The sequence below is a fragment of the Musa acuminata genome, chromosome BXJ2-8 (assembly GCF_036884655.1).
Source record: "Musa acuminata AAA Group cultivar baxijiao chromosome BXJ2-8, Cavendish_Baxijiao_AAA, whole genome shotgun sequence".
In the NCBI taxonomy this organism is placed as follows: domain Eukaryota; kingdom Viridiplantae; phylum Streptophyta; class Magnoliopsida; order Zingiberales; family Musaceae; genus Musa; species Musa acuminata.
In genome coordinates, this window is record NC_088345.1 from 2,064,906 (window position 1) to 2,088,633 (window position 23,728).

A 23,728-nucleotide genomic window follows, 5' to 3' on the forward strand; every position below is an offset into this window, starting at 1 on the left:
TGCCATTGGAGCTCGGCACGGGGAGGAGGATGAGGCGGCACAGCGTCGGCTCTGCCAGGAAGCCACACGGCCAGGGTGCATGTCGTCCACCTTCCCCATCAGTGCCGACTTCTTGTGGAGGATCATCACGGTGAACCATCATGGGATGCTGCCCGCCAGCATTCCCATCACCATTCCTGCCAATGCCATGCAACACACACTAATCATTGAACTCGAGGAACAGATAGTCAACTTCAATTGTGGAGTCCAGAGTTGACTTGGAGCACTTAAAACTATATATCCTAATTAGCTGTTGAGAATAGTATGGAACGAAAGGATGAATCGGCAAATATATCAAAATAACTGAATCTGCCAAACATATATAACTGCAGATCTTTGTGAATATAAACCGGTGCTTTGTTTGAGGAACGGCATACGGAGAACAAAAACACAATCTACTGTATGACGGCTCAACAAAAGGTTAGACGAGCAACAGCACCTACATGACTCTCTAGCTCTAAGGATAATAACAGGAATACATGAGCAGCTGAGGATACTACTGTGCAACCCATCATGCTTTCTTCTTTTTTTTTTCAGTACACCCAAAATCTTAGAAACCCAGTGATCTTTCTTTAATCTTCTGCAGGCTAAGTGATCAATAGACCTTTAACAAGTCCTTTGATCTCAAATGTGACTATCGGAAGTAAATGGATACCAGCGGAATGTCGACATCATCGCCATCTTTGTCATCCTCACAAGCCACGACAACATCCACATGACGCCTATAAGGGGGCACCTCAACCTTGGCAACCTCCTTTATCAGATCAACCACCTTCCTGTCCATCCGATTATTGTGCCTGGGAAACATGCTGTTGTATAGTAAAGAAGTACCACTGGAGATGCTATAGGCATTTAGTCCTTTGTCCTTGAGCCACCGAAGGAGCTCCCTAAGGGTGAGATCACCCTTAACGATCCACCGATCCCAGATTGTCCAGCTCATGTCTCGGTGCTTCATCACGTTCGGTGGAACTGGCTCCGCCATGGAGAATAAAGGAAGCGCCAAGTTCGCAAAGGTGTTTCGGTAGTCTTCCACCTTATGTCCGCCGGCAAGCACTTTGTAAAGCTCTAGGCACACCAAACCTGTGGCCATTGCCGTGGCAGTGGCGATGGCTGGGATGATCCTTCCAGCTATAAACTTTGCTTTGAGCTTGTCAACTTCTGGGATGCTGTAGTTCCTTGCGCGCATGTTGGCTAGCCCAGCAATTAAATCCATGTGGTAATTTGTGTCATCGTCCTGTATAACCAATAATACGATAAGCAGGGTTTGAAAAACACTCGGGAACTGTCCAAGTGAAACAACGACCTAAGTTCCACAAGACTGATAGAAGAAAGCAAACAAAAAATCTTTCCAACAATGAAAACAACTATAAGCAGAATATCAAGCAATAAAATTTAGTGGTGATAAAATTAATAGACAAGAATGACAGATGACACAGCACATGAAACATAAAAACAGACAAGCTGTGTAAAGCCATTTGATGTAATCCCACACTTATTATGAAGACTCACTATGACAAACTTCAATTTTTAGCGAGATAATGGGAAAAGGCCATCGAGCAGCTAAAGCATTGATCTAGCAACAAAGAAAAGCTTGTTTCACGGAGATGGTGATCATCGATGAAAGAAATTACACTGGGGTTCTGGACTACATATCAGATCTGTCAGCTGGTCAAATTATTTTGTTAGAACTAAAAGATTCAGATGTACAGAAAAGAACAAAAATTAGGACACCAAGTAACTAACGAGACCCAATCTTAATACAAAAAATCATATACTAATAGTAACTCAGAGAGGTCGAAGACTTCTAGATGCAAAATAAAAGCACCTAAATGTTTAAGATACTTCAAATTGAAGTAGGAACTAACCTTTTCAAACTGAACTGGGTTCATCCGAAATCCTGGAGGCAGCTTCTTGGCACACTCCTCCAGCTTTGCAAGAAGATCATTGATGACAGCAGCATCATCAACAGAAACAGAGGATAAACTAGTAGCTTTCTCATCTGTTACGATATTAACTCCTGTCTTAGGCTGAAATTCAGGCACTATAACCTTGTCAACAGCATCAGCTAATTTCTTTGGATATTTCGACCAACCAGGAATAGGAATTCCAAATGTCTCTGCTCTTAGCATCGAAGCAGCCATAACAAAGTGAAGGTGACCGAGGTCGCCAGATGAAAACTCTAATGGTCGTGGGAAACGTTTGGGAGCAGACCAAAAAGGTACACCAGTGCTGGTGATTGCATCCTCAGGGAATGTGAAAGTTAACTGCTTCACACGATTGGAGAAGTAATCTTCAAACCTACAAGGAAAAGAATACAATTTTGTGAACACCAAGAGAAAAAAGAGGGGGAAAAGGAAATTGAATGTCAAAGCCAAGGATGTTGATGCATATCGGTTAGCTTCATTAGCTCTGTCAGAGTTTCAGTTCAATATGGAAGATATTCTTTCTAAATAAAATTATTTAAAAGGCCAAAATGCCGTTGGAGCTTCTTACAAAATTAATGTTCTAAAATGTAGTCTACATAGCCATATATGGGGCTGCACAAGGTATATAGTCACATGAGCGCACGGGTAATCAGGGTACCATATAGCACGTATATAGCATTGCCTCAAATGACGATATACATGCTATATGGTACCCTGATTACCCATGCACTGTACTGATTTCAAACATTGTTACTAATTACTATGGTTGGTCAAAACTGCAAAGTTTTTCTTTACCAGTGGAACCAAAAAGACATGACAACAGCAATAAGAATGAAGCCGATGCATAAGCTCCTAACATTACAAGAAACTGATGAACTTTGAAAGACTAAATGTCTGCAATATGAATCTTCCCAAAATACAAATGCACAGAGAATATTGCTATGAGAGGAATTTGAATGTTACCTTAGACGAGCCCAGTTAATACAGTCTTGGAATGTCTCACATCTATCCTTATCAAGGCATTCAAGAACACGGTCAAGTAGATCCCTGGCCTGGGCATCACCTTGGCTTTTCAAGGCAGATGCATATGCACTTGGGTTAGACAGGAAAGCATTTACTTCATTTGGTGTCTTCTCAAGCAAGCCCTCAAACTCAGACCGGGCCCATGTTAGACAGTGATCAATATTATGAGGGAAGGAATGAACAGTGCACATAGGTGCCTGTTTCTCAGGTGGATCTCTAGAAGCACCATAATTCTCAGTCAAATGAGGAATGACCATCTGTGTGTTACACTTTGCACCTAAAGTTCCAGACTCCAAAAGTGGCTTTTGGAAGTACACGCACCGGGCATCAATGTACATTCTCGCAGTCACATTGTCCAATGCATTAATAACAACATCTGTGCTCTCCCAAAATGCATCATCAAACACATTTTCTGTATCTGGACTTGCTCTATTCTGAAAAGCCTCAATATGAAGACCAGGGTTGATTGAAACTGCAGCAGAAGCAGCCACAGTGGATTTAGCTTGCCCAATATTCCAGTCACGGAAGAGAAATTGGCGACTGAGATTACTCTTTTCAATGACATCATCATCGGTTATATTTAGTTTGCCCTTCTGCCCACAACAAACCCCCATCAGTGCCAAGTTCTTCAAGAATTCACACCCAAGAGCACCGGATCCTACAATAAATACTTTAGCCTCTTCTATCTTCTTTTGAAGCTTGGATCCAAACACAGAGATTTGAGCATCATATCGACAATTCAGAGGCTTAAGATCACTAGGTTCCAATGGTTCAGCAGGAAGGGACTCAACTGAATCAAAGTAAAAGAACTGCCAAATGGAATATAATATATTAGGTTGTAAACAAAGTTGTAAAGCAAATAGATTATGACTTAATAGAAGAATGCACTAAACAAGCTAGATATCTCACCTGAAAAAGCGGATGGAACTTTCCAGAGCAAGCTTTAACCACCTCTTGCCCAACAATCCCACCAAACATCGCAGCCATAGGATTCAAAATGGCTTTGCAACCATTAGCGAAATGGTGTAGAAGTTTCTTGTCAACTTCTTCTAGCTTACCATCACCAAGGCTCTCATTGATGCTAATAACTAAGGATATTAGCTTTTGAGCATCATCCTCTGACCCAGCAACAGGAAAACGACCCATTTCATATCTAAACTTGTCTAAGGCTTGAAAAGCCAAGTGCAATAGAGGTGGATGGCCAAACTTGGAGAAGTCACTTAAAAGGAAGTCTCCTGATTCTACAAGAGCCTCCCTTAAAGTTCTAAATCTTAGAACCTTAGGTTCCTTTATCTGAGTAACAATTCCACCTTTCTTGTATGCACCAAACTGGGTAGTGTCTTCATCAAGAATAAAAGAATATGGCCTGGCACTCTTAATTTTTCTTGGCTTCCCATCATTAAGTTCTGTCATCCCCTGGACTTCGGAGAAGACAACGAGATCCCCATCCTGGAACTCCAGCCGCTCATCGTCAACACATGATACAAGTGCAGGATTGTCACTACTGATGGATGCAATTATACCGGTATGTGGCTCCTCACCATCAAGATCGAAAACAGTGAACTCTGGACCAAAATCACAGAACACACTGCCAAAAAGTCCTCGAACTTCACATCTAATGAAGGGAATTGAAGGCTGGTGGTTATGACAATGGTCATCAAACTCAATTGCCTTCTCCAAGCTCAAGTCAGTAAAAACAACAGCCTGCACTAAAACCTCAAACATGAGCTACTCTGACAAAATGGGTTATGCTGCTAGAGGTAAAATCACCAGAAAGAAATAAACAATTTAAGATTATAAGTCAAAGACATCTGCTACCACCGCTGCAACATTGGTGGCACTAGGATTTTCCTGTCTACTCTAGACCCATATTTGTCCACTGACTTGGATTGACAGACATGAAATCTTCTACCCTTTTTAATTATTAGAAGTGATAAAACAAAGTTAAGCACATGAATCAAGATCTATGTCTATTTCAAATTCTGATCCTTTTAGCCAAATCATTCATTCCATTAGGAAAATTTGTTAAAGATGACAAATTTTGTTTCAGCAACCAGAACACCATACTAGTGCACAAGATTTCTTCAGAACATCTTCTTTCCTACATGCTAGTTATCATGAACAGGAAAAGAAGTAGACATAGAGGTCATAGGAACAGGATCAAGATTGAAAATAAAAAATAAATGTAGTTGGAATAAGGCAAGAAATGGCTTGAAAATAAAAAAAAATGCGGTAAATGTAGCAAAAAAGAAAAATCAAGAAATAAATTTCATAAATCAAGTAGAAAAAAGTACTAAATGATCCATACATACAATTTAATCATTAAAAACTGTCTAATAAATGATAATGAGAAATATTATAGAATAGTTCATTAAAAAAAAGTACTATGATAAATCTACTAGGAAGAACAAACATTGTATCATACCATATAAAGGTAATTTTCTAGATGAATAAAAAATAAGCATCCACCCCATAAAACGATCCAAAACTTAATAGCTTATAGACTTAAAAGAGAGTGTGGCTCCACTTCCTCCTCGCACCGGTAAGAAGAGGATTAATGTAATACATATACAAATACAAGAAGACACTTTCTATGGAGAAGTGATCATGGGATTAGGATTAGTCATGGATCCTATCACATCCTCCTCATTGACACAACATCCTTGTTCCCTTAAAAGTCTAGGGCTACACTCTCCCCTTCCTTCTCCCTCTACCATCTCCTCCTTGTCTCATGCGGGAACCAATGCATATGCAATGGCAATGACAGCAAGAAGACATCAACGACAGTCACAACAGATGGCAAAGGCAACAACACCACCTCCTCCTCTGCTTCATAATTATAATCATGACTGCAGTTCTTTTGCCTTCCCTTCGAGTTCACTCTCTCCTCTCCCTTTCACATTTTGTCTTTCCCCTCATCTTCTTCTTTTTTTTTTTACTCCTCAAAAATCTGTAGATAGGCTGGAAACAGCTACCATGTGCATGTCACAGTGAAGCAACTTATTTTTGCAACAAACACATGGTGATAAAATAACAATAAGCCTATTCATATTGTGATTACTAAATACATGGAAGCTGTTCTACAACACACTTTAAGATACAACATTCAGTGGACAGACCTGGAAACAAGAAAGCTGCTCCTTTGACAAAGTTCCAGTCAAAGTCGAAACTGTAACAGCATTGTTCAGCTCTTGCAGCTTCAGAACACAAGCAAGAGCTCTGTTCTTACCAATATCATCTTCTGAGAAAAAGAAATTGCTGGACAAGTCCCAAAGTTCTACATCCCCCTCATCATGCAAGGTAATAGATTTGACGCCTGCAAGAACAAGATTCTTTGCTGCAAGCAAACAGAATGTACAAGTTCATGTTGTCAAACATTTTTAGTGCAACTACCAAAAGAAAGCACAACATAAACGAAAATCGCAAGATGAACGGTTTTGATACTAAAGATTGCCACATCATAACTCCAAGAACACAAGAAATGAAATAATGAAGGATGTTTATTTTCTGCACAAATTACCTACATAAGAGTAAAGTTTAAGCAAAAAACCTACACAAGCCTGCTCATTAAAAGAATTAAAAGAAGACGTGTGTATCAAGTCCATCAACAAAATGGCATAAAAGTGAAACAAAAATAAGTAGATAGCTGATTAACAAATACATTTTACTAACATGAATAACAGGCGATTTAGCATCATGTAACAAAGCCTTTTAATTCATGGATGGGGCAAGCTCTCCTATTCTGGTTCAGGTTTCCAGAAGAAATAGACGACGAAAAAGACAGAGCTACTATACAGAACGCCATGAATAATTAAGAGACACAACAGCCCCCGACTGGTGCCTTTGTCAGTCGCATTATTTTCTAGTATAAGAGAAGATTCGAGGAAAAATGGTTAGCAATCAATTCATTCAGGAACGAAAGAAATTATATCCAGAGTCAGGAAAATTTACCTATCTCAGCTCCTAGGCCCTGAAGTCCAGAAATGAGAACATTTGATGCAACGAGTCTACGCATTGTCTCCCTTCCATACACAGCCAGCTGCCGGCTGTGCAAGTCCTCATCAATCTCCGACCGCTTCCTGTTCCCATTAGCATCGACCTCCGTGCCATTGGCTCGGTTATTCTCCTCTTCCATCGCCGACGACCCCGCCACCTCGGAAGAGACCGAGCAGTCCCTTTTAGCCTTCTTCTGCACCGCCTCTTCTGCTATCGGTTCCCGGTCCTCTTCAACCACAGCTCCCACAGATCTCTTTCTTGGAAGCATATAGAGCAACACGCTGCGCAAAACACCCCGCTAGCCAAATGAGAGTAAGAAAAACACCGAATCCAGATCATCGCGATCCACTGCAAGAACAGTCGAGAGGATTCCGACGAGGATCGGGGCGAAGAGACCTACCTAATTGCAACCGATCGCCACGGATCGATGGAGAGAGAGTGAGAGAGTCAGCGGTCGAGAAAACGTACCTAGGGATCGGAACTGGAGCGGAAGGGAGAGATCGATCGAAATCCGGGCTTGGTAGTCGGTTGATCCGTCCTTCCGGTCGGATAGCTTAGGGTTTGGAGGCAAGACGATGAGGCGGTGGAGGCGATGGATGGGGAGGAGGCTTTATAAGATCGACAACAAGAACAGCATCACGCCCATCTCACCTCCTCGCCTATTTATACGATACTGTTATCAGTAATACGCTCTCTATTGTTTCTCACATTTATTAACTCCCTACCATAAATTTATATTATTGTTTGAACATAAAATATATATTTCTTTGAATCAATATTATCTTTATAAAGCAAAATTTGGTAAATGAATCTGATACTATACCAGATATAAAAAGGATCCTAGGGATCAACATCCACACCGTTGATCAATTAAAGCACGCATCTCGAGAAAATTCAGCATGTGCTTCTCTACAGTCTTCTCAATCAATCTGAACATTGAGAGTTCGTCTCAAATCAAGATTCCAATAAGAATAGAACATGTTTGCCCATTTGCTATTTCTTATTTGATCTTGATTGACTTTTTTTGGGAGAAGAACAACTAAAGTCAAAGTTGACAATTCAACCATAGAGATTTGCGCCTTATGTCCACTCTAACTTTGATCGACTGCTCCATCATCATCATCATCAAAAGCTAGCAGCAAGGGCACGTGGTAAGGAGAAGCTAGTTCGAAGGTTCAACGTCCAGAACGAAGCTTCCTGCAACTCTACTTGTCTGAGATCCAGGATGGAGACGATGCAGGAGCAGACTTGAACTACATGTGAACATGCAAGACAATCTTGAAATCATAAGAACCTCCTTCTGTAATATCTTATTGCTCACTGTTGCTGTTTCGACCTTCCTCTCAAACACTCAACCACCATTATAAGACTGCATCACCATCCAGTGAGATCCCCATCTTCCTCCTCTCGCTTCCGATCTTGGTTTCACGTAGGAGAAATGGGTGGCAGCTCTCCCTGTGCTTCCTGCAAACTGCTCCGGCGACGGTGCGCTAAAGATTGCATCTTTGCTCCTTACTTCCCTCCCGACGATCCCTACAAGTTCGCCATCGTTCACAAGGTCTTCGGTGCCAGCAACGTTAGCAAGATGTTGAAGGTCTCTCTCTCTCTCTCTCTCTCTCTCTCTCTCTCTCTCTGAAAACATGGCTAACTATATGGATCGATGCAGGAACTTTCCGTGCATCAGCGAGCAGATGCAGTGAGAAGCCTTGTCTACGAGGCGAGTGCGAGGATGAAAGATCCAATCTACGGCTGCGTGGGAGTCATCTCCTACCTTGAAGACCAAGTATCTCAGCTACAGATGCAGCTCGCTGTGGCTCAAGCGGAGATCTTATGGATTCAAATGCAGCAGGCGGAGTCGTCAATGGCTAACCAGCAGATCATCCACGCCGAAGACAAATCCTTTGTTCAGCACAACAGCCACACCATAGTGCCTCAGCTCATGAGTTTTGGCTCCTCCAGCAATGTAGTCCGGGAGCCTCTCAAGAGGGACAGAGAGAGATGATTAGAGGACCCAGGTAACTTCTACTTGGTCAACAACACCAGAATTAAGTAGAAACAAGATTGGTGCTCCATGTACAGACAAAAGCTGGAGAGAGGCATCTTTCATTGAAAGATACTTCCCAATGAGATGATAAAAGCTCCATCGAAGAATGGAAAACATGGCACCTCTTTCGTCCTTCTCATGGCAGCAATTTAATGGCCCTACCAGCTGATACAATTTGGAGTATCATACAAAAGCACACCACCAAAGTCCTCCTACAGCTGTATTGCTTTGCAGTGCTTCCTCTGTCATGAGCTAGCTAACAATTTAGATGCATTTTAATTTTGATTTCTTCTCATCTGTTGATCAATACATTTTCTATAAAATGTCAATCTCTATTTTCTTCTCATGACAAATCCATGAACAACATGCTTCTTACCTCTAATCACAAAAAAAAACAAACAAAAAGAACATATAAATATAAAGAAAAAATCAACTTATTGAGACTGCAAATATAAATCTTTATCTGACGAAATTAAAGTGATTAAACGTTGATGGATTCTCCTGTTCATGATCTACTGCTTGCATTTAAAGCCATCCGAATTACGACCTCGGAGACACTTTAATCTCCTCGATTAGCTCCGTCGAGCACCTCATCTCCATTGTTTGTCTTTCTTAGTTAGGATTAGATGTGAAGTGAACGCTATTAAGTCTCTCTCCTTTGGCTTCCTTAGGAACGAAGCTGAGATTGAAAGAAGACAATTCCTCGTTCGAGGGCTCGAGGAGTTTGCCTCCTCGGACGACTTGTTTGACTACAATATAGTCCCTCTTCATTGTTCTCACCTAAAGATGAAAGGACCATTGGAACATGAAGAACCCAAGACTTGACTTGCACTGCTCCCTTAAACAAGTCAAAGATCCAAACTCATAGTTGTCTGTATGCTATGCATGTCGGTGCAGATAGTTTTATAGAAACAATTTCATCCAAGATTACATGTGTGACGGGGTTAACAAGTAATTTTGAATATGTGAAACCAATTTGTTTGGAGAAAAAATAATTAAATTATAAAAAAAATTTATAATTGAAGGAAAAAATTTTAAAAATTAAGATTCGATCGTCGATAAATTTTGAATATATATATATATATATATATATATATATCAATATTTAGATAGAGAAAAGGAAGACGATAAATCATGTTTAGTGGTGACTACAATTTGATTAAATTCGAGATTATCAATTATCATTTCAAACTAATTAAATATAAAATAAAATTAAAATATGAATAATTGTATAGTGATTAATATCTTAAATTTAAAATCTATTGATAATTTATTTTTTAAATCTAAAATTAGGTTTAAAAGAAATAAAGTTCATAATTAAAATTTTCAGTTGACAGATACCATTTGGTAACAAAGAATTAGGGATTTTTTTTAGTAAATTGTTCACTTTCCTTTGTAATAAAGAATGAATATATATATATATATATATATTTGGAGGGCCAGTCTCGGCGCCTCGTGATGCGATCCCCTGCGCGATGCGGGAGTGGGAGTCACGGGATCGCTGTTGAGGCGTACTGTCACCACATGCATCGTGCGTAACGCACCTTTTGCAGTATTACGCGATATCATATCCGCCGTCCACTCGTCACCCCTTGGCTCATCTCCTTCGGCGATGCGGTACTCGGACGACCCTGATTTATCTACAGTCATAATTGGACGGTCAAAATCAGTGCCGCATAGACGAAGTGTATCTCACCACCCTATCGGCCGCTCTTCCCTCCTTCCTCTTCCACTGCCATGCCATGTCTCCCGGGTTAGCGGTCTCCGCGAGGAGGGAACGATAATGAGGCTGCGACCTCTTCCTACTGCTGCCCCTGCTGCTGCGGGTTCCATGGAGGAGGCGGCGAAGAGGAGCGGGAGAGGGGAGGTCGACTTCTCGGCCCCGTTCAGGTCGGTGAAGGAGGCCGTCGACCGATTTGGTGGGAGCGCCACTCCGTGGAGGCCGCAGCCATGCCCTCAGTTTCTTCTTTCCCCTGAGGTAACACCGATTACTAGTCAAGTCTTCTACTCCATATTGTCAGTCCACAGTTCTCTTCTTCTCACTGGTCTTGTGATCCCCTGCCCTCTCTCTACTTTTACTCGCATTTGAAGTACGGTAGTGTAGGCCAATCGGTGGTGCGGGCACATCCGGTAGTGCTCCCCGTCAGTGGCACTAGGAACATGAATTAAACAGGTCGATTTGGTTGTATCGATGAATGTAGGTAAACAAGGTTAGTTGATTGATGAACGGAATCGCAGGATTGGGGCATTCTGATTGGAGTAACGGGCGAGTGATTGTGAATTAGGAAAAAGAAGATTGCTTTACTCAAGCTAATCTGGTTTCTCTCCTCAAAAAGAAAAAAAAAGAAGAAAAAGAGAAATTGGTACATGGTTTCTGGAGAGTGATTTTAGAGAAGCATGGTTGTTCTGCATGTTTGCTTTATGAGAAATTGGTACCTGTGGCAACTCTACATTACTTGTTTTCTTACCTTGGCAAGGACAGTGTTGTTGCAAGTCAGCTGCAAGTAAAGATCTTAAGAAAATTGGTTCTTGGCATCTTGAGAACATAGAGGTTACTCAGGTTTGACGAAGGTATGGCAAAATTCCTAGACTGATTTTGGTACAGTGATTGAATCTCATAAGAACTATTCGAGATAGCGAGGGTCTTAAGACTTCATGAGAAACTATTGTCTTCAAGATGTTCCTAAGGCAGGACAATCCAGGAATGTTGATACACTTTGTCAATAACTTGAAGCATCAAAGATGAGAGATATTGTGATACCTGATAATAATTAAGAATTTGATGTGAAAATCATTCATTATGTAAATAAGAAATGGAATATCATAAGAGGTCACTCGCACTTGAAAGCTGCTAATTTAAGACAGTCAAATCCATGGAACTTGAGGGAGAAAAAGGAGGACTGTGACCAAGGCTTTGGACAGAATACCCAGTTGACATGGAAAATGGAAAATATTTTCAGGCACAGAAAATCGACAAGATATATGCCGAGCATAATTTTCTGTTTACCAGGGAGTGCGGCATGAATTACTTGACCGAGGGATTTTTTTTTTCTTCCTAATTCCAACGAATAGTTAGTTTTAGGATCATATGTTTCTTCAAAAAATAGATTGGGTTTTGGGTTGATTGGTGTCCTTCATGTGTACGGGCCCATGTTGGTAGGCCAGTTGTGCTCAATTTCTTTCCCTAACAGTTAAATCGTCCGACTCACTTCAGTCAGAATATAAAGTTGCCAAGTTCTTCCTCCTAACAGTTGCCAAACCATCTTATTCGATTCATTGGAAGTGTGAAGCAGTGATTAAAGACACCTTTGTACCCAGTATATGCGCATACTCTTGCCAATACAGGGGTACAACTAACACGTGGCCCATCCTTAACCTCTTCTGTTTGTGGGTTTTCATAATATAATTTAGACGTACGAGAAAGGAGCTTTAACATTGACCCAAGTAGCTACGGTTATTTTAATTTTAGAGATACCAATATGATGGAAGCCATGTGTGAAGGAAAGCATGTGCGATTGCTCAGGCCATTGGCCAAGTGAGTGGGCTTTCTGGCAAGGCCCTAGCTCCATCTGGGTTCTATGTGTGGCCGCCATCCTGCAGCCAAAGTTAACCTTGTTTGATTAAGTAAAAGTGACCAAAATCAGCTACCTCAATCTTGATTTTCAAACTAGATTATATTTATATTGGCTAAACAATTGGAAGTTTGTTAAGATTTTGGTGTCTTTTAAATCGAAAAATTGCTTTGTAATTATCATGCTGTGTTTTTTACTAAATTTTCCATATGATTGGATAAAGAAAGGTCACAAAAGTTCTCTTAGAAAGGCCAAATTTGGTAACTTCATGAGTTGATAACCTAAGGGATTACGTTCATGAGTTGATAACTTGAGGGATAACATTCATGAGTTGATAACTTCTTTTGCTTCGAAATTTTGCATGGTATGCAAATTTCAGCAATATGCAGGATAATGTAAATGAGTTGTTAATTTGCTGTTTCAATTAGGTGAATGGACTTTGTCTGAGGAGCATATGTTCTAGTTTACAGACTTTGAACTCCTCGGCTTCATGGATTATAGTTAGATCTTCTGGAAGAGACATTTTTGTTCATTCTTTGCTTTTCAGAGCTACTTCTAGATTTCCTTTTTCTTTTTATCACTAAAGACCCTCCATAACACCTTCATCCATAATTTCAATATTATGTAAGTTGGATTTCTGAAGAAAACTATGGTTGCTTTCAGGATGTTGAGCTTATGAAAATTGAAGAACAAACCATAAAGTTAGAGATGGATCTTTTTTTGAAGGAAAGAGAGACACTTAATGTGTTGAAAGAACTGGAAATGACTAAAAAAATAGCAGATGGCTTAAAATTACAACTACAGGGAGAAGCCTCCCAAGTCATTGATGATCCAGAGAAATATTCTTGTACGATGCTGATGCCTCCGAGTTTCAATACTCAAGAAAAGTGCTCCACCTATTCTAAGAACCACAAGGTGCCCGTAGATCAAATTTCTGATCAGAAGCAAACCCCAGTTTCGATTTTAAGGGAGTTGAAGCAGGCTAAGTTATACCTGAACAAGACCACAAGTGGTCTTGCTGGAACTCAGAGTTCAGTTGAATTGCTAAAAAGTGCAATAGAGGATGAGAAAAAATTTCTTAAGAAAACCCGTGAAAAGCTAAACTTAAATATTGTTAAAGTATTCTCCTTGGAACAAGACCTTAGTATAACATTGTCGCAAATAGCACAGATCAAAGATGCAAAAAGCAAAGATTCTCAAAGCCCTACGGACATGTTGAGACATATGGAACAGCTCAAGTCTGAAACAGAGAAGTTTAGAAGAACTGCTGAGGCTGCCAAAAGTGAAATTTCTAAGCTATCTGTTGGTATCCAACGGACAAAGTCTAGTATAAAGACTGCTGAGGTGAGGTTTGTTGCAGCAAAAAAGGTGGAGGCAGCAGCCAGATCTGCGGAGGCTGTAGCCCTCGCAGAAATTAAAGCTCAAACAGATGGCAAAGATACAGATGAGGCACTCCAAAATACCAACAAAATTGTTCTTACCATGGAGGAGTATGCCGTGCTGATCAAAAGAGCCCAAGAGGCTGATGAAAATTTGCGGAGGAAAATGGAAGCTGTCATGACTGATCTAGAAGAAGCACAGCAATCTAAGGTAGATCTACTGGAAAAGGTGGAGGAAACAAATGCAGATGTTGAAACCAGTAGAAAGGCACTACAGGAAGCCTTAAAGAAGGAGGAAGCTGCAACCAGTGGTAAGATCGCAGCTGAAGAAGCTCTTAGGAAATGGAGGTCCCAACATGATAGGATGCGGCGGTTGTCTCATCTAACCAACACCAAATTCAAGAACTCCTCGACTCCCCATCAAAGGCGCTCTTGGATTCTTGATGTAAATGGACTGAGTATGATAACAGCTGGATCAAGTAGCAATTCACATGGTTCCACCCTTTCGATCGGACAGATACTGAGCAGAAAGCTCACCGGCCGCGAGGAGCAAGATTCACGAGCACTTCAAATAATCAACGGAAAACCTAAGGTTTCCCTCCGCCAAATGCTAAGCAAAAGGGATGACTTCTTGTCTCCTCTAATGATCAACGATGGTGATGTGCAGAAGCAGTTTTCGGCGAAGAGGAAGAAGCTCAGAGTGCTGGTTCTCTCACTCTTCTTGGCAAAGCGAAAAAAGAAACAGCGCACGAGTTCTCCGGTCAGCTGCCACGGCAAGAATGTGTGATCATTCATTGCACTTTTAGCTTGTTTGACATTTTCACATGTTGATCCTGTTAATCTCACTGACAGTTTCGAGCTTAGCTTTGTCAGAATGATGGATTGGATTCTCTGTACATATGATATTTTTCCGGCAGTCGCTAATTCTCCCTGCAACATCGATGCTTTTGTGGACGTGATGGCGGTGAAATGAATTCAGTGAACTACTACTGATCTAGCAATCGGTGAAGGTGGTGATGGAAATCCATTATTGGTGAGGATGCTATGAAACTACAGTTTCGGCATCAGTAATGGACTACCATCACCCACTTTCTCGATCTGAGGAGGATGCATTGTCATCGCTTTCCTGTCGTGGAAAACGACATCCGGGCATCGAAAGATTTGGAGGAGCTTTTTGGAGGAGCTTCTTGCATGCTACCTGTCGCTCAACTCCAACGAGTCCCACGATGTCATCGTCAAGGCGTTCGAGCAAATGACACTGTGATCTGCTCATGGCCATTGGCGTTCGGCGTCGCCCCGCTCGCCATCTCGTGTCGTAGAACAAGACTGGTAGCTAGGCAGCATGGCGGATACGTGGCAAGCTGTGATTTGTTGCAAAACACAGTCGAGGATCGCGGGAGCTTGATGCAACTAGAGCCGTCCGATTCACGAATCGTCGTCTATACGCTCTCTTTATATAGCACGGCCGCCGTATCTTTTCGCTTCGTTTCGTTTCGGCGGCGTACATTCCGTCCCTCTCTCGCCGTTCACAGAAAGCCAAGCTCTCCGTTGCTTCTTGGTCGATTGGCCGGACGATCGAGAGGTACGCTATCTCTTCTCTACTCGAACGATGCTCTCTTTCATAGCTTTGGAGGGCAGCAGAAAATGGCCTCTTTTCTTTCCCATGGGTTTTTGTAGGGTTTCTGATCGTTTCAAGGATTGGGGGTTTGCCCTTTAATTTGAGTTCTTTGCTCCAAAATCGAAACTTTTTATTGTTGATTGAGTTCGGAGTTGTCGATTTTGCGGGTGATGCTGTTTTGGAGTCGAGTCACTAGGGTTTTCGATAGGTGTTCTGAAGAAATTGCCTCTTTTTTGGCTTTCGAGATCAAGATGACGCGTAGAGCTGACTGACATTCTTTTTTCGTTCTTATCTTCGTTTGACAAACAGATCAAATTTTCGATAGGTGCTTCTCTGGGTGATCTGATTAGGAGCTTGGCATTGTCATTCTTTGGGTTCAATCCCCATTTTAATCGTGGAAAACAGCCTTCTAGGATTCAACTTGAAGTATAGATCAGAAAGGATATTTATTCCTGTCAGGGCAGGTTTACAATTAGGTCAAGTGACTCCGGAAGTTGGCCAGGACCCAAAGTTTCCACCTTTGAGAAAGTTAGGGCTTCTAAAGTTGATGCGAACGATGGTGGAGATGGAGTCTGTGATTAAGGTGGAAAGTGGTGGGCATAAAATTTATGGGCAGGCTCCCTTGATGGAAAACAATAGCCACTCAGAGGATCGAGACGATGCATCTGTTGAACTCATTGGTAGAAGGGAAGTTTATCCTGCAACCCCGCCTCCAAACAGACAGAATTTGGGGTTTACGACCTCTTCTGACCAATCTGAGGAGCCTGACTCAATTTTGGGCTGCCAAACTCCAACAAAGAACATATTTGATCCGTTTGCGCCTGGGTCAGAAGAATTGGTTGTTGCCCCTAAGAAGAAGATGGTGAAGGGAAAAATGCAAATCCCTTCTCGACGGCAGCTGAACTTTGACGACTATCATTGTGATTCCTCTCGAAAAGATGCCGCCAAGGAAGATGAGGACCTCCTGGAGTCATTTTTTCGATCGTTTCTTGAACTGATCGTTTCAAATCATATACAAGAAATATCTGCCGGGAAGTTGCCCTTTGGTGAATGCATCAGGACACCCATTTCATTACCTTGGCTAACAGGCATTGCAGGGACATGCCCCCCTGCACCTAGGAGACAACCAGGAAGATCGAGGCAATTCGGTCCTGAAATATGTCGAAAGCTTGACTTTGAGACCGACTCGAGTTGATCGCAGCAGCTCTCCCAGATGGAACTCTAGGTGGAGAGGTTTTCGTTATGTATGTGTGTGTGTGTCACAATGACTGTGCAAAGCGTATTGTTTTGGTTTAACTTCTGTTTGTGCAGGCTGATGTGCTCCTTGTCGATGAATGAGCTGATCGATCTGATTTGTAACATCGATTCTGTAATGCAGAGCCTGGTTTTGTCCCTGCCAAGCTGAGAGAGGAAGTGAATGGTGTCATGTAACTTTAAAGTGGAATTATACATGTCCTTTAACAACAGAACCACTACAGCTTTTGGTGGTAGTCAGATGTTCTGATCCTTGTGGATTTTTATTCTAATGGAGAAGCCATGCTTGGATTCTTAGTGTTGGTTTTGATGGTTGGTTGTGCAAACTGGTTGTTCATGTATGTGCTATTGTATGTCGTTGAAGCCAATGTGGTAGTCAGATGTTCATGTAATCCTTTTGTATTCTGAATTTTTTTCATAATTCTACTCCCCTCTAATAGCATTTTGTCAAAGACAGTAAACCAAACTCTCACATAATTTGTTCTTGTCATCAACTTTCAATCTTTAATTTTATGTGAAATTTTCAAAGCAAGATGATCGAGCAATCATTTATTTTAGGAGTACAAACTGATGGTAAAGGATCTTATGCCTCACATGCTTTTGTGTTTTTGTTGGTGCATTTCTTTCTCTAAATCGTGATAGTATCAAAGAACAAATGCATCAGCTATGGAATCATCATGTGCTATATATGATTTTTGTTTTCCTGTCCCTATATATCATGTCATATATTGTCAAACGATTTTGAGAAGAATAATACCTCAACAACTTATAGTTTGCAAGCAGATACAAAGCAAAGATATGTTCTTCCAATAACAACAACCAAACCACTCATAGGCCACTTGTTTTTGGTTCTCTTGTTGAAGTACATGTTAATTTGGTAGCTTATGGTTTCATTCATCCTTAATTAGAAAGCAGGTAGCCATTAAATCCAACTTCTCACCGTATCGACTCCTCAGGGGCGTCGCTCTCGCTTTCTTGTGCTCTCCGGCAAACAAAAAAGCGCTACCCTACAATCCACTGAAAGCAAGATCTTCTCCTCGCTTGCCATAATAATCGAAAGGTACGATCTTGATGCGCATCTCCCGGTTTACCGTCTCCTTGTGCGGTTGCAAAGGTCTGTCTTTTATTTGCTTTCCTTTCTTGTTCTTGATCCTATCGATTTTGAAGCGGTTTCTTGCTTGGTTCGCCATGCTCTGTTCCATTTCCCATCGCTTTTTCTAATTGCTTTGGGTGATACATGTCGACTGGTTCCCAAAGCTTTCAACCAAGACCATGAAATGTGTGTGAAGTTTTGTATTTTTCTTATTCTTATGTTGGATTTGGTCCTTTCTTCTTGTTCTCGGGTTTCTATTTAGAACTTGTGAAATTGTTGGGAACCATTTCCAGATTGTGCTTTTCAAGAAGCAGAGTTCTGTTTATGATAACAGTGATTTTTCATTTGCATTTTCAGAAAACTTTGCCTCATTAATTTGCAATTACATAAGGAAAATTTTATGGGGTATTGTAACTCAAAATTCTTTTGTTCTTCATATTTTTAATATTTTAGTTAATCTTCTTCTTAAGGAGCGTCTTGTAGTTTGCTTGCTAGGTTTTCTGCTTATTAGGCACTTAATGTCCTGTTTTCCTTGTTACAGAAGTCAAGGTTGAAGTCAGATCATATTTCTTCCTCAAATGAGTGAAGAGCTAGCAATGATTTCAGTAAATTCTGAGGATGATAAGAGAAAAGGAGTGGCAACAACAAATTCTACAGGAAAGCCACAAACCATAGCTTTACCATCTTCTTCAAAGAGCGATGAGAAGCTTCTTCCTCATTACATGAGACCTTCTACTGGTTCCTGCCATGATTTCTGCAAATATGGAACTAAGCATGTTTATGATAAGGAAAAGAGAGTAGCAACAACAACTTCAACGGGAAAGCCGCATACCATAGCTTTTCCACCTTCTTCAAAGAGCGATGAGAAGCTTCTTCCTCATTACATGAGACCTTCTACTGGTTCTTGCCATGATTTCTGCAAATATGGAATTAAGCATGTTTATGATGGAAAACACAGTCAATCAAATTTTATGACTCAACCACAAAGAAGGCAGACACTGCGGCTGAAGAAAAGTTCAGTTAATGCAAAAGATGAACTCACTAATAAGATCGAATTGATCGAGCAGACAGATCTGCCATCTGAGAAGATAATTCGGGTTCCGGATTCACCTACCAATCCGGCAGGAGGATTGGCTCATGAATTCTCAGTCTTAGATCGTAATGCTGGATCGCAAGACCAAATAAATGATCCATCTCTTGATCATCCAGTTGCTGATAAAGATGAAAGAGCGTTTGATGATTCTGTGCCCGCTGCAGCTGAGGTGCAAGAATCAACTTATCGATCCAGTGGATTGTTTCTAGAACCTGTAACCGCGAGACTCGATAGAAAGAGAATGCAGAATGATGTTGCAAATGAAGAGCATGCGGCCGTGGCTCAGGTAGGAGGATCATGTGAGGAGCAGCCTGTTAGAATAAAGTTCATGTTTTCATCAGCAATTCAGAAAGGTGTTGCCTCTTCTGAGCATAAAAGTAGAGCTCCATCAGAAGGATTGTCGGTGAAGCAAGGAAGCATCGAGTTGATAATTGCAACTCCCATCACTGATAACATTGCGTCCGCAGAGTACCAAACAGCCAATGGAGCAGACAAATCATATGATGAACTGATCGAGATCAAGATGAAGAGGCTTCCTGGATCATCTGATGGGCCGTCAAGCTTGACACCGAAGAATTACACCAGCAAAGCATCTGCTGAGTGCAGACCTGTCATTCGGGCAGAAGTATCATCCGAGGAAGTTTCGATCGTGAATCTAAAGACTCCAGCAATTCAGAAGAGCACAGCATCTGCTACCCATAAACCAACTGATCCAGCAAGATTGAAGAGTTTGAGCTCAGGTGACAAAACAAAGATAGAGGTGAACAAGTTGAAGAATCAGAAAGGAAGCTTTGGTCTCAATGAGAGAAACACGATTGCAACCGAGTTCAATCCAGACAAGTTATATCTCAAAACCTTGAAACAGAAGCTCAGGAAACACAAACCATGTCCAGATAGGAAAGGAGAAAGTGAGGAATGTGGTCCTAAAAGGAGTGGAGAGAATGAACCTAATTTGCACAGAGAAGTAACTCAGAGAACCTACAGAGGTGTTCCAGAAAGCACAGTAAAGAGTAGACTAGGAAGTACTATTGTCAACTCAGAAGATGGTGTTGTGACTCCTCACAAGTTAAACTTCAGCAGAGGCAAGATGATCAACCTTCACTCCGAAAACAATAGTCCAAAAAGACTTGGATTCAGGCAGGTCAAGTTGATGGATGGCATTCAGAATGCTGAAGGAAAACAGATGAAGAGCTCTATAAAAAGAGTGGAATCGGATGGTGCAGAGTCGGATACATCTCCAGGGGAGGTTACCAACATTGTTTTGAGACATCAAGATGTGCAGGACAAGAGAGACACACAAAGCTTGCTCAATCAAGTGATAAAGGAAACTGCAAGTAAGCTTCTTGAGGCCAGGAAGAGCAAAGTTAAGGCCTTAGCTGATGCTTTTGAGACTGTCATCAATCTTCAAGAAAGCCAAGTAGCTGCTCCCCACTAGTTGCAGTTGCCTGACAGCCTTGCGATGCTTGGCTTTGTGTTCATGGATGCGATTACCCTATAATTATGCTTCTTGGATTAGTGAAAGGACTTCACTGGGAGGATCTTGGCACAAAGTTTATGAAGCTATTTGGAGAGGAAGATACTTGAGAAAGTTGGATTTCCTTCAGGTTTCCTCTTATCCTTTGAGCACTAGTTTGACTGCTCTGTGCTTATCCTATCCTATTACATGTTGATAACCCCAAACAATCTCTGAAATCGTGAGATTAATATCTGCATAATATCAATAAAAGATTTGCATTTTTAGTATCGGATTCAATTATCAATTTGATGTGTTAAAGTTCTGAAATCATCTTTGCAATGCACTTTAGCATAGAAATGTTGAGCCAAATTTAGATGCCCTCTCTCTCTCTCTCTCTCTAAGATAAGGCTGCAGTGTTTTGGGTTGTGGGAGAATCCAATTCGCCTGCTGTGTACAGGCCACAACCCCCTTCCAAAGGCTGCCATCTCCCTCTTTATCCCTCCGCTTTCCCACTGCACAACAACAAGAAGGAGATATGAATCTGCGAGCACTCCCTCCCATCATATCTCCTCTCCTTTTCCCCCCCACTAATCTACTCTCTTCCAATGTCTGAATCATCGATTCGAATTCTCTGTGTCACAACCCAACACACTCTTCTTCCGAAGGAGACAAAGAAAGACGGTATGCCATCCAATATGCCTAATCGATCAACACATCCCGAAGCACACAAACAGACACGCATTTTAAGCCCACTACAACACAAGAAAAAGTAGAACCCTCCATCACCAAAAGCCTAAACACAAATGATAGGAGCTGAGTCCTCTTAGTGGAATACTGCACCATTGGGAGTTGGTAGATCGGACCACGCCAAAGCCTGATTCCAGTAGCCGAATTCGCCAACGGGGTGTGGGATGGGGTCCATCATGCTAGGAGTCGTAGAAGTAGTAACCATACCAGCACTGGTCATCATGGAGGTGACCGAGGAGCAAGAAGAATCGAAGCTGCCGACACTGTTCATCGCTGTCTCCAACTGCTCATTGTAGTAATTGGAGGAGGATTTGAACCTTCGGTACATGTCTTGGATTTCTGAGATCGGCATGTCACCTAACACTATGTTGTTGCTTTGCTGCTGCTGCTGCTGCGAGTAGCTGTTGCTGTTCCTCCATAGGGAAGCACCCAAGCCGAGCTGACCCTGCAGACAGTCCAAGCTTGGGGCGTGTGCGTTTAGCGTGCCTACTGTCGCGCCGAGCAACTGCCTATCCTCCTTGAGTCTGCCGGAGTTGAGGTTAAGATTGGGCGTAGAATTGAGGCTAGGGTTAGGGTTCTGGATGGTGGTGGCGGACCTCAAAAGGTCCATCAGGTGGGAAGTATGTGGTGAAGCCCACAGTATGGAGCTCCTCGACAGCTCGGTCTCCAGCCCGGCCGTCAGGGCCGACCTCAGAAGGAGGTCGGACGACGCCGGCTTCGCCTTGGTGGCGCCTGCCGACTTACCGCCAGCCCCGGCCGCGGCAATGGCGGGTGCCGCAGGCGCCTTGGTCTTGCGGCACCCACCGCCGATAGGGACGTTGCGGAGGGCGCCACCCTTGGTCCAGTACCGGCGGCAGGTCTTGCAGAAGTGGCGCGGCTGGGTGAGGTTGTAGTTGTTGTAGTAGCAGAACTTGGTGTTGGTGGAGTCGCACCGCGGGCACCGGAGGTTCTGCTGCTGCTGCTGCTGCTGCTTCTCGGCAGTGGCCGACGACAGCGACGACGTCGACGACGACTGCGACTGAGAGGATACGGAAGAGGCGGGAGAGGCCGAGGAGGAGGGGTGGATCAGAAGGCCTCCAGCATGAGATAGCTGCCTCTCCTCCACGCTTCCACCTAGCAATCCTTGGATCATCTTTACTCCTTGCAGAGGAGAAGGCAAAGCAAAAGCGAAGGGAGGGAAACAGGAAATCTACTCGCTTTGAGAGGATTCAAAGCTAAGAAAAGTTGGCGATGGGAGAGTATGGGAAGGGGAATCGGCTTTGGAGAGTTCTCAGATGTCGAATGCAGGGAAGTGAGCAAAGGAGCAGCGGAGGGGTTATATAGGCAAAAGCAAGTTTTGGTGGCATGGACATTGTTAGGTGCAATAATGACTATCTATCTATCTATCTATCTATCTATCCATCACCTTAGATCACGCTCAATAATTTACTGCAGCAAATCTTTGTGGTAACAATGATGGAATGGGTAAAAAGATTAAATGGGTGCATCAGATGTTTGCAGAAAACCAAAAATACTTGTGTGTCAGTGATGCAAATGGTTCAGCTTTGAGGATGTGGAGATCTTAGTCAAAGACAACATGGAAGCACTAATTATTGAGGTTGGAAGCACCACCACTTGTATAGATATGGCTCCTGTAAGGCTAGTCTAAGAGAGACCGAGGTTGGAAAAAGCAGGGAGACAGTGGGCATCTTGTCATGTTCCTCGGTAGTAGGGATAAATTGGAACGCCATCATCATCGTCTTCCCAGCAATCCATCCGACTCTCTCGGTGACATCAGTCACAGGCTTCTTTATGGTCGTGCTGATCCGATCAAAGATTAGGGGTGGGGGGGGAGGGGAGGGGATGATCTGGAAAGCGTGAATCAGTATAATATAACTGGAATGGAATGAGATGACGTTGGAACGAGAGATGGGCCATTGGAAGGTGTTCAAAGATGATGATGATGATGATTACCGGCACAGGGAAGGCAACCTGAGTGCTCGGAAAACCGTGCAAAGGAGGATACGCTCCACGCGTCTATCGATGTATGGAGACGTGTGTGTACGGCTGCCATGCAACGATGCGTCGGTAAAGAGAGAAGGGAAGACGCGCATCGCACTCGGCTTCCTTCCTTCCGTCCTTCCTTCCTTCACCTCGGTGTGCATAGCTTGATCGACGTATGTATGCTGTCGGTAGAACGCTCGCCCCCTTATGTCGCATTAAGTGTGGCTATTAAGTTTAAGATATCGATCTTCTTGTTCGTGTCTCTGTTCTCTTGTGACTGACTGTTAGATGACGCATAGCTTATCGAGCGTCGGCCCACCGTCACCTACTCTTTGTCACGACTCACGCAAGCTGAGGGGTGTGTGCCCCACCGCCTCCTCCAGCGACTGTTACACCGGCGAAGTGGATGGAGACGACGACGTGCGGGCGTGCATGCATGCACGGCCGGGGCCGCCCGCAGATGGCGCTCGTTTGGATTCTGCTCCGTTCCCGACGCACCCGGCGCG

The 23,728-nt window shown here is 42.6% G+C and overlaps 4 protein-coding genes across 5 annotated transcripts; 2 read left to right on the forward strand and 2 right to left on the reverse strand.

The window, feature by feature from the left end:
• Positions 1-304: 304 nt before the first annotated feature.
• On the reverse strand, positions 305-7,619 carry LOC135618605 (ubiquitin-activating enzyme E1 1-like). Its single transcript, XM_065119628.1, has 7 exons — positions 7,452-7,619; positions 6,939-7,264; positions 6,107-6,324; positions 3,897-4,691; positions 2,928-3,796; positions 1,905-2,337; positions 305-1,273 (listed from the first exon to the last, which is right to left on the reverse strand). Exons 2-7 carry the CDS (start codon positions 7,249-7,251, stop codon positions 674-676), a joined length of 3,228 nt encoding a protein of 1,075 aa, XP_064975700.1. The 5' UTR covers positions 7,252-7,264; positions 7,452-7,619; the 3' UTR covers positions 305-673.
• A 664-nt stretch (positions 7,620-8,283) lies between these two features.
• LOC135618380 (LOB domain-containing protein 12-like) lies at positions 8,284-9,364 on the forward strand. Its single transcript, XM_065119263.1, has 2 exons — positions 8,284-8,577; positions 8,650-9,364. The coding sequence occupies exons 1-2, from the start codon at positions 8,422-8,424 to the stop codon at positions 8,983-8,985; spliced, it is 492 nt and encodes a 163-aa protein (XP_064975335.1). The 5' UTR covers positions 8,284-8,421; the 3' UTR covers positions 8,986-9,364.
• A 1,148-nt stretch (positions 9,365-10,512) lies between these two features.
• LOC135586158 (WEB family protein At2g38370-like) lies at positions 10,513-17,147 on the forward strand. Of its 2 annotated transcripts, none has more exons than XM_065119633.1 (3): positions 10,513-11,005; positions 13,263-15,560; positions 15,906-17,147. In XM_065119633.1, exons 1-2 carry the CDS (start codon positions 10,640-10,642, stop codon positions 14,763-14,765), a joined length of 1,869 nt encoding a protein of 622 aa, XP_064975705.1. In that variant the 5' UTR covers positions 10,513-10,639; the 3' UTR covers positions 14,766-15,560; positions 15,906-17,147. The 2 variants fall into 2 exon arrangements, with proteins under 2 accessions (XP_064975705.1, XP_018685855.2); XM_018830310.2 differs by having other exon boundaries at positions 15,922-17,147.
• Positions 17,148-21,146: 3,999 nt separating this feature from the next.
• LOC135618168 (dof zinc finger protein DOF3.7-like) lies at positions 21,147-22,786 on the reverse strand. Its single transcript, XM_065119027.1, has one exon. The coding sequence runs from the start codon at positions 22,369-22,371 to the stop codon at positions 21,316-21,318; it is 1,056 nt and encodes a 351-aa protein (XP_064975099.1). The 5' UTR covers positions 22,372-22,786; the 3' UTR covers positions 21,147-21,315.
• Between the last annotated feature and the right edge of the window lie 942 nt (positions 22,787-23,728).

Bases quoted from the DNA above. Each gene is read 5' to 3' on its own strand.
- LOC135618168 (XM_065119027.1), bottom strand. From the start codon at position 22,371: ATGATCCAAGGATTGCTAGGTGGAAGCGTGGAGGAGAGGCAGCTATCT.
- LOC135618605 (XM_065119628.1), bottom strand. From the start codon at position 7,251: ATGCTTCCAAGAAAGAGATCTGTGGGAGCTGTGGTTGAAGAGGACCGG. The intron at 4,692-6,106 runs GTCTGTCCACTG...GTTTTAGTGCAG, and splicing joins AGCAGCTTTCTTGTTTCCAG to GCTGTTGTTTTTACTGACTT. The intron at 3,797-3,896 runs GTGAGATATCTA...TCCATTTGGCAG, and splicing joins AGTTCCATCCGCTTTTTCAG to TTCTTTTACTTTGATTCAGT.
- LOC135618380 (XM_065119263.1), top strand. From the start codon at position 8,422: ATGGGTGGCAGCTCTCCCTGTGCTTCCTGCAAACTGCTCCGGCGACGG. The intron at 8,578-8,649 runs GTCTCTCTCTCT...GGATCGATGCAG, and splicing joins ACGTTAGCAAGATGTTGAAG to GAACTTTCCGTGCATCAGCG.
- LOC135586158 (XM_065119633.1), top strand. From the start codon at position 10,640: ATGCGGTACTCGGACGACCCTGATTTATCTACAGTCATAATTGGACGG. The intron at 11,006-13,262 runs GTAACACCGATT...GGTTGCTTTCAG, and splicing joins AGTTTCTTCTTTCCCCTGAG to GATGTTGAGCTTATGAAAAT.